At 36.5% G+C, this 10,220-nt stretch overlaps 1 protein-coding gene across 3 annotated transcripts; it reads left to right on the top strand.

The window, feature by feature from the left end:
* Window positions 1-1,293: 1,293 nt before the first annotated feature.
* LOC132636656 (arogenate dehydratase/prephenate dehydratase 1, chloroplastic-like) lies at window positions 1,294-7,937 on the top strand. Of its 3 annotated transcripts, none has more exons than XM_060353616.1 (11): window positions 1,294-1,821; window positions 2,638-2,696; window positions 3,222-3,314; window positions 4,066-4,266; window positions 4,969-5,049; window positions 5,139-5,234; window positions 6,363-6,440; window positions 6,521-6,586; window positions 6,696-6,763; window positions 7,098-7,228; window positions 7,293-7,449. In XM_060353616.1, the coding sequence occupies exons 1-11, from the start codon at window positions 1,563-1,565 to the stop codon at window positions 7,346-7,348; spliced, it is 1,188 nt and encodes a 395-aa protein (XP_060209599.1). In that variant the 5' UTR covers window positions 1,294-1,562; the 3' UTR covers window positions 7,349-7,449. The 3 variants fall into 3 exon arrangements, with proteins under 3 accessions (XP_060209599.1, XP_060209598.1, XP_060209600.1); XM_060353615.1 differs by having other exon boundaries at window positions 1,302-1,821; window positions 6,521-6,610; XM_060353617.1 differs by lacking the exon at window positions 7,293-7,449 and adding an exon at window positions 7,456-7,937 and having other exon boundaries at window positions 1,379-1,821; window positions 6,521-6,610; window positions 7,098-7,179.
* The last annotated feature ends 2,283 nt before the right edge of the window (window positions 7,938-10,220 follow it).

A 10,220-nucleotide genomic window follows, 5' to 3' on the forward strand; every position in this document is an offset into this window, starting at 1 on the left:
AGGAGTCATTTAATTAAATTGCTGACATGACCTCTTATGTGGCATTTTAATGGGACAGGGTGTACAAGCCTGGGCCAAGCCATTGGCCACGGTGGACAGGCATCAGAAATAGGGGCAAATATTGCAACTATTGTAACCGTAGGGGCATAAGTGGGCTGATAGTATAACAGGGGGTAAATATGAACTATTTCCCAAAGTAGAGGGCTAAATCAGGCCATTTTGCCTTTCTAAAATGTTTCTCTCTCTTTTCATTTTGGCAAAATTAAGGGCCTATTTGGAAAGACACACAGGTAAGTGGAATTGGGTGTAATTGGCTGTAATTACACAGTTTGGCCTATTTGTTTGATAAAAAAATTACACAGTTAGGTGGGAATTGAGTGTAATTGAGAGGGTGTAATTACACGCTCCAATTCTTAAGGGGGGTAAATATGAACTTTAAATTCTGCTTTCCAGATGAGAAAATCTTCAAGGTCAAAAGTCAAAACTTATTAAACTTGAAATTTTGCTCATAGTGAAAGTGAGGTCAAAAGCGACCACTCACGTTCATGGTCATTCTTGTGAATCACCTAATTTTTGGGTAAACATTAAGATTTTGTCCGTATTTTTTAAAATCGAACAAATATAGCCCTTGAGAAGTTATCCTTTTGGATAACTTTAGACTCGAATATAATATTTGCTCATATATTGTTCAACCTTATCGATAAAACATTGGACTATAGTCTGACAATCTAACGTTTGTAATAACTTTTAATTTTTTATGGACCAATGCTTTCTCATATGATTTTTAGTTTGATCAAATGAATCTCGAGAAATACGCACAAACTGATCTCCGAAAAAAGAAAAAAAGACGTTTTACACATTTGATCCCTCAGTCATAAAATAATTACAACCACTAGTCAATATACAAAAAAATATACATTAATTATGTATAAGATGTGTGTATGTGTGTGTACATATATTATATTATAATTAATATTAAAAAAATTACTTACTGTTATTTTGATGGATGACTATATAGTGTATTTTTTTTAAAAAAAATTACTTTCAAGTAGCACAATGACTAAATCACTGTTATTACCAAATTGATATGACTAAATCACTGTCATTACCAAATTGAAATGACTGAATCACTGTCATTACCAAATTGAAATGACTAAATCACTGTTATTACCAAATTGAGATATTATGGGAGTTAATAGGTGGGTGGGTCGTCTAATAAATCAATACAATCCAATCTTGCCTACATACTCATTCCAATTCCCAGTTCATTTTCTTCCATACTGGTACACATACACATTAAAGTTCAAGCCACCTGTCAATCTCCTTGTTCAATGTAATGATACTAAATCCAATTTCTTAAAACTATATTCATATAACTTGTCCCACACTTCACTTTCACCCAACAATTTAAAGAGAAGAATTAAAAGAGCTTCTCTTTGAGTATCTACTCCATTCATATTTTTAAGTATACCATTACAAGAAATTTCCACTTCAATAGAACTCTCTCTTGTTTTCTTTAATTTATTTTCTGCATTGATCATCAGTGATGAAATTGTTTTGACATGGCTCTGAATATTTTATTAAATATAAGATGTTTTGGTTCACAACTTGGTGTGACTGAATCTATAAGTAGTAAACATTGTGGAGTTGGTTGTCATGGTGGCAAAAATGGTGTTTTGGGGGGTCTATTTGCCAATTTTAAAGTAAGGTCAGTTGAAGATGAAAGTACATCAAATTCTGATTCAGAGATGCAAAGGCCAGTTGATCAAACAGAAACTAAGTTGGATAAGAAATTTCCAAAGGACTTGAGCTCTTTACCAAGTGAGTTTTTAAATTTTTGTTGAATGTCAATGCATGGTGCGCTCCCTAATAAACTGGACTTCGTACCCTGAGGCTTGAACCCGAGACCTCTGATTAAGGATTTAGGAGTACTTACCGCCCACCACAATCTTTATTGGTTGATATAATGTTAATTTCCTTCTTATGTTAAAGATATGGTTACAAAGCTTACAAGTTTGTTTCTCTCAAAGGTACGCTGACTTCATGGAATTAAAATTTGTCATTAAGAAAACTTAATCAAATTAGAACGATCGATGTCAATTAAAATTCAGTAAAAGGGCAGTCCGGTGCACGAAATATCCGGCATTTATGCAGGGTCCGAGGAAGGGCCGCATCCCCAGGAATGATGCAGACAGCCTACACTGACGCAAGCATCAATGGTTGATCCAGCGACTCGAACCTGTGACCTATAGGTCACACGCAGACGACTTTATCGTTGTTCCAAGATTCCCTTCTTATTTGATATCCAATAATTTCTCTAAAAGAGGTGTTTTAATTTTGTTTACTAAATTGCAATCTTAGTTAGATGGTGGTTGAATAATGATTTATATTGGAGTAGTTGTCGAGAGGACAGTCATCAAGATCATTTGTCTGGTTTAAGTGTGTTGATCATCTTATCTTAAATTTAAGCTATCAGAGAGAGCATATTTTTATTTATTTATATGTCTTCAACACGGACCTCCCATTGTGTATCTTATAATTGTTTTCTTTTTCACTTCATTTATCTTTGCATATTTAGCCTTCTCTGACAACTTAATCGACCAAATGTTGAATTCTCTCAAATTTTACTTAATACAGGACCATTATCTATTACGGAGGCTTCGAGTGATGGTTCAAAGGTGCGGATATCCTTTAAGGTATTCTTCAATTAAGTTCATGACAGCTGAGAGCAGGGGCGGAGCTAGGTAGGCTCCAGGGGTTCATCCGAACCCCCTCGGCGAAAAATTACAGTGTATATACAAGATTTTTTTATTTTTTTTATGTATATATAGTAGATGTTGAACCCCCTTGGTTTCTTCGTGTATTTACTTCTTCATATTTTTGAACCCCTAAGGTGAAAATCCTGACTCCACTACTGGCTGAGAGATGGTTAGTGCCACCTAGAGACAGAGCCAGGATTTGAAACTTATGGGTTCGCGATTCTATTTTTTTTTTTTTTTTAAAGTTAGCAGGTTCTAGATTTAGTTTGTACATATTCAATGAATTTTCTTAAAATAAATACTACAAGATTTGGACCAAATTAAACCTACTGGTTTTGGCCGAACCCGTAAGCTATACTCCAAACTGTGCCCCTGGTTAGTGCCTAGAAAGTTGATGAAATGCAAAACTAGAAAAGGAATTTGAATCTTGAATCTGATGGAATATTCATTTGGTTAATGCAGGGGGTTCCAGGGGCATACAGTGAGGAAGCAGCCTTAAAAGCATATCCTCAATGTGAGACGGTTCCTTGTGATGAATTTGAAGATGCATTCAAGGTCAAGTTTAATGTACCAAAGAAATCAAATTGCTCATATGCATCAATGTTAATTTACTCAGTAGTCTACCAATTGCCAAGGGTTAAAAACTATGTTGCTCGGACTCTTCAAAAATGTAGACGGATTGGCGGATACATGTCGGATCCTCCAAAAGTAGTGCGTTTTTTGAGGATCCGACACGAGTGCGGCATCATTTTTGAAGAGTCCGAGTAATATTGGTTGAAACTGTACTTTTGGTCCTTCAAATGTTTTCATTCCTCCTTCTTGTCTTAATTCACTCTTTGTCCCAATTCACTAAATCTCTTTTCCCCCTGTTCCATTTCCATTTAGTCTTTGGTTAATATGATGTGAAGTTCAAAAAGAAATTGTATAAATATTTTATGTAGGAAAGACATTTACTAAATCAATTTGCAGTGTATTTGTGGTGGCATGACACCTTTTGACAAAGTAATTTTTCACCCATGTGCCTTATGAAACGATATGTAACAACCATCCAAACAAGCTATTATTCTAAGAGCTACACAGGGTGAAGCTACATAAGTTGTCTTTCTCAATTCAGACAGCTTCAACAATAAATTTTCAAGCATCAAGTAAATGATGACAAAATTAATCATTTCATTTGTTTTGACTTGATAATACAAGCAGGATTGTCCCGATTGTTGGTTGAAAATTTAAGTTGAATTCTGATATCTCCATCCAAATTAGAACTATTTTCTCATTTCTGTTGTCTTTCTTGGTTATATTTCTTCAGGCTGTTGAACAGTTGCTGGCTGAAAAAGCCGTTCTTCCTATTGAGAATTCTCTAAGCGGTAGTATTCACTGGAACTATGATTTACTCCTTCGTCACAGGCTGCATATTGTTGGTGAGGTTCAGCTGGCTGTTAATTTCTGCCTTCTAGCCCTTCCCGGTGTTAGGATGGAGCATGTCAAACGTGTTCTGAGCCATCCGCAGGTCATCTATCAATCGAATAAATTTAATTTTTTCATATTTTTGCCTCTGTTTCATCTTTCTCTAGTTTTTTTTTTTTTTGGGTGCTGGGCTGGGAGGAGGGGTTGGAATATTGGACACAAAAATAAGAAGAAACCATGTATAGTAAAATAATTGTTTAGGGCCTGTTGGTTTAGCTGATCATAGATAGCTACTAAGTTTTAAGTGCTGAAACTGATTTTATAAATAATTAGTACGTGTTTGGATAGAAGTCTTAAGACTGATAATAAGCGATTGACGTGTTTGGTAAAATAAAGTGCACTCCTAGGATTTTTCTCTTGGTCTCTATGAAACACTGAAGCCTTTTACAATACTGGATAATAGATCAATTTCTTGTTTACGAGGTATAAGTGTTTTTGGTTTAGCTGATATATGATAACTAGTTAAATCTTCATAATCTTTTATAAGTCACAAGTTGGTTTATTAAAAAGAATCAAGGTTAGCTGATTTTACTTGTTATAGCATATTCGTTGGTTAAACTAAAACAAAAAATATGTTGGTGGGACATGTCATATCCTGATGCTATTTGCCTTATTATTGTTTTTCCCATTCAAACCGTGTGATCCGTCCCCCCTCTCTTTAACATTCATTGAATAATCTAGACAGCAATGGTGTTAAACTTTCCTTTGTTTCCGCCTGTTTGCTAGTTGAACTACTCTTTTGCAGGCGCTTGCACATAGTGATAGTTTTCTAAGTAAGTTAGGTGTCATCAGAGAAAACGTTGATGATGCAGCTGGAGCTGCTCAGGTGATTTACCACCATTCCGTGCAATTTATTTTGTGTTGTAAGCAATAACGATAAATAAGTTAAATTTGTGGTTTCCCCTCTCGGATCAGCTGCTTGCCTTGAAGAAGATGATGGATGCCGGCGTAGTTGCCGGTTCTCGAGCTGCAGCAATCTATGGGCTCAATGTGCTTGCTGAAAGCATTCAGGTCATTATTTTAGGTTCTTTTCTCTAAGCACAACACCAACTTACTGTATCAGAAAGATCCTATGTGATTTATAATAGCATGTTTGGCCAAGCTTCTGGGAAATCAAAAGTACTTATTTTCTTTAAAAGGGTTAAAGAATTGAGGTGTTTACTGTTTGGCCAAGCTTTTAGGAAAAAATAAGTGCTTTTGAGTAGTAGCAAAAGTTGTTTTACAGAATTGAAGAATTAGCTTTCCACGGGAAGGATTCTTGGCTAAGTGCAAATGGCTGCCCTAAATTGGCAAATGTGTATTTCAAATTTATTAGCGAAACATAAACTGCTCCAAAAGCATTTTTCTGAAAAATACTTCTATCAAAAAGATTTTTCAAAATAAGCAGATTTTGGAAGATTGGCCAAACAGGCTATTAGAACAACAAGATTTAGAAAAGTTGGATATAATCATTGTTATGAAGGTCAATGAAACAGCACTCTCACATGTGAGCCTTACTTGTCTGGTTTTTATATTAAACATGTAATTTTCCTATTAGCAAATGTATTTAATGGATGTGTTACTTACAAACTAATTGAAGTATGTGGTTGCACCCTCTTTCCTTTTGTTGACTAAAATCTAGCTCCAAAGGATAGGGCCATATCATTCACAATGACAGTACATTGAAGAGGGGTTGAAGTTAGAAAAAATGGTAACTAATCAGGAAAAAAGTTCTCATATGTGATCAGCGAGACACATTTGAAAACAGGACAAGTTTGAATATGTTTACAGCATCCTTTGTTAAACGAGGTCCTGATTGTACAAATAAAGGTAACAGATTATATTTGCAGTCTTTTTCGATTCATTTGACATGATAATCAAGGAGTTACAGTTCCTGACCATTAAATAGACATGTAAAATATTAAACGTAAATGGATCTCGTTGATTCCATAAAAAGAAAGAAAGAAAAAAGTAGTAACTCCTAGATTTGCCATGCCAACTTATTTGCTAGGGAGAGTGGGACTTTACATGAAATGGCCCCCGGCAGATATAAGCCTTGAGCTTGTAAGAGGTAATCAACAAGTAGATTATCACGGTAAAGTGATTTTAGTATTTAATGTACTTTGGTATTCAGATTGCTGAAGATGTTGGCCTTTGCAGGACAACTCTGACAGTATAACGCGTTTTCTGGTGCTTGCTAGAGACCCTATAATTCCAAGTACCGATAAGTCTTTCAAGGTACATTAGGCTTTCTTATTTCTGACTTGGCCGTGTATTCCTTTGGTTAGTTTGAAACTCAATGCTGTTTTCTGTTCCAGACTAGTATCGTCTTTTCGTTGGAAGATGGCCCTGGCGTTCCGTTTAAAGCATTGGCTGTATTTGCTGTGCGGGATATTAATTTGACAAAGGTGAATTGACAGTTACAATCTATGTTCCTATCTTATAATGTTACGTAAAATACATTATAATTTTGTTTTTCTAGCACATGTTTAGATTGAAAGCAGACCACAGAGAAAGCAGCCACTACGAGTAGTCGATGCATTCAATACAGGGACTGCCAAGTGAGCGCTAATTTATTTCTCCCTCTGTCTCATTTTATGTGACACAGTTACTATTTTGAGAGACAAAGGAGTTTTTCTTTGACTGCGATTTTTTTTTACTAATTTAATACTCCCTTGTACTAAATAATCGTCTCACATAAAGGGAGACGGGAGACGGATGGAGTATATCTTTTAGCCTATTTCAGGAAGTGGCAAACCTTCTCTTTGCCTTAAACTTACAAAATGCATGTCATCCACATGAAATCATGGGGATTAAATAGTTTGCTTCTTCTGTTTTTACATTACTATAAGTACCGCATTTCTGTGCTCATTTGTCCTTCACGTGTTTTTGTAGGTACTTTGACTACCTTTTCTATATAGATTTTGAGGCATCCATGGCCGAACCTCGTGTTCAATATGCTTTAGGGCATTTGCAGGTCTGTAATAATAACAATGTGTTGTTGAAAAGTGTGAAACTTCGCTTTCCTACTTGCGCTAACTGCTTGGACAAATATGAAAAAGAATTAAATAATCTAAAAACTTCACTCTACTACTTGTGCTTACTGCTTGGAAAAATATGAAAAAGATTTGAATTCACTCAGCTAGATTGTTGATTGTTTGAGCATTTCTATGTATGAGACCATTATTTGTTATTATTACTATGTTTTACGACATAAAGATAACGATGCTACTTGTGATTTTTTTCCTTTCAGGAATTCGTGACATTTCTACGAGTACTGGGTTGTTATCCGATAGATGCAGTGCAATAGATGTTTAATCTTGTGTCATTTCCTGGAAGTATTGGTTGTTCCTATTTAAGAGCTGAAGTTGTTGTTATTTGACATGAGAACATGAGAAAGCTGTTGGGGATATATACTATTAACCATGTGTTTGGATATAGTATTTTTATAGAACAATTATTTATTCATTTTTTTAATAAAGAGTTAAATAGATCATGTATTAATATGTGTGTCCTTTACTTATATAATAAATGATTTAGTGTATAGAGTTTAGGTTATACACGGAAGATTAAATTGTCGGTTTTTATAAGTATAAAGTTTATGTTCACAATCTAAGATGGAAATTGGACAAAGCCATCGGTATGATTGTAACACAAGATTAAATATAATGTATCTTTATTATGGGAACGGTATTGTTCTGTCTTCTTGTGCTAGTACATTTTGTATGTATTGAACGGTGAACGGACCAAGTAGAGATAAGTGATTTTGTACTGAATCTATAAAACAACCTCTCTAGCTCATTAAATGTACTTATACTCTTAATCTTAATATGATTATTATGATCAATGTGATTTGTTCATTATTTTGATTTATTAAAAGGTATGACTCAATTGCGGATACATGTATTCCTGGTAAACTGCATAATGGCAAAATACATTTGTGAAATAATAATTAGTTGATGGAATTCATGTCTCGACTTTGAGATTGAGGATACCCCTTTATGAATGCTTATAAGTCTCATGTGAAAACCCTGCAGGTCGATTTTGTATCCGTCACATGATATAAGTTAAGCGGAAATACAAAGGATTAAATTAGTTAATGAATCAAATTGTCAGTAATTTAATTTAATTGATCGTTATCTGTAATCTTAACATGGGGAGTTAAATAAGTTTTAATGTATGATTTCGAAATTGAACTAACGAGTGCAATTACGAATTTTCAGTGGAATAAGTCATAATTTATTATGGCAGGATTAATTCAGATGTTTCGAATTAATTCCATAATAGGAAGCCTCGTTAATTGAATTTTGTGGTGTCACGCCCTGAGCCATGACCTAGGCGTAACACGGCACTTGGTGCCTAACTGCATGTGACCGAGCGAACCCATAGGTTGGCTGAATCAACATGTGATATCAAACATGCTAAAATAAGAGAATAAGCCTAACACAAAATAAGACTAACACATGTTGATCTACTAAAAAGTTTGACTGAATATATTAAATGCGGAATTTACTGTTTAAGTCTGAAACATCTGAATAAATAGCCAGCAAGGCTAATACATCAAAGACGGCTTATATCTGACTGACTGAACTATGTCTATGAATCCTCTAATGAATACTGAAAGATAACTGTCTAAAACTGGAAAGACTGAAAGTAGGATAACGCCTCGGAGGAACTGGGGCTCACCAAGTAGTTGATATGAGCAGTCCCAGCTAGCTGAATCGTTAACCTATATATCGTCGCGATGCAGGCCCTTAAGCAATAAGAAAAGGGACATCAACACATTTGAATTGTACTGGTATGTAAATCAACTGAAAGAAAGAAATATAAGTACTGAAACTGAAACTGAACTAAACAGGAAAGCAAGAATCTGAGGTACTCCCTGTTCTGAATGAAGAATCACCTGTATAACTGTAAGTATAAACTGTGGCCTAGGGCCCAATGTGCACAAAAACTGTGACCTCAGGCCCAAGCAGTATGTATGCATAAACCGTGGCCTAAGGCCCAAAAATACAGATACATGTGTTCAACATTAAACAATTTACAAGACTGAGATTGGCTATAGCTGATAGCATGATAACTGTTTCTGATGATGGAACTTAAACAAATAACTGATTATATACTGACTGAGACTCATGTGATATCAATACACAATTCTATAATGATTAAGTACTGAGTTCATGATATTCAAAGTGATTGTGAGGACCCACAGCTGGGCGCTGACCATGCTGTGAACCTCTGGGTATCTGACCCCATAACTGACTGCTGTGGCATCTGCGCCCTGCTGACTAGTCATGACTACTGGAGCTCAATTGGTAAGAGTCGATTCCCTCAGGGGAATGTAAAGGGCTTGAGGTCACGGGTTCGAGGCGCTGCAGCGTGCTATCTCGAATTGTCTGTGATTTCCTGCCGTACAATACCTCCAGTAGTCATGACTAGTCAGCAGGGCGCAGATGCCACAGCAGTCAGTTATGGGGTCAGATACCCAGAGGTTCACAGCATGGTCAGCGCCCAGCTGTGGGTCCTCACAAAAAAGGCGACTTTTTGTCGAGGATCCACAGTGATCTGCACTGTAGGTTGCCCCCTCTACTGACTGCTGTGGGTATCTGACCCTGCTGACTAGCTGACATGCATCTGCGCATGGACTACTGAGCTATTGTGGCGGTGAAATCACAGACAATTCGAGATAGCACGCTGCAGCGCCTCGAACCCGTGACCTCAGGCCTTTTGTCCCCCGAAGGAGCGCCTCTTACCAATTGAGCTGCGCTGCAGCGTGTGCGAATTGTCTGTGATTTCTTGCCATACAATACCTCCAGTAGTCATGACTAGTCAGCAGGGCGCAGATGCCACAGCAGTCGGTTATGGGGTCAGATACCCAGAGGTTCACAGCATGGTCAGCGCCCAGCTGTGGGTCCTCACAAAAAAGGCGACTTGTGTTTGAGGATCCGCAGGTGTAACCCATGCATGCTGCGGGTTGCCCTCCATGACTTGCTCATGTACACTGCATTATTGAATGAC

The sequence above is a fragment of the Lycium barbarum genome, chromosome 4 (genome assembly GCF_019175385.1).
Source record: "Lycium barbarum isolate Lr01 chromosome 4, ASM1917538v2, whole genome shotgun sequence".
In the NCBI taxonomy this organism is placed as follows: Eukaryota; Viridiplantae; Streptophyta; class Magnoliopsida; order Solanales; family Solanaceae; genus Lycium; species Lycium barbarum.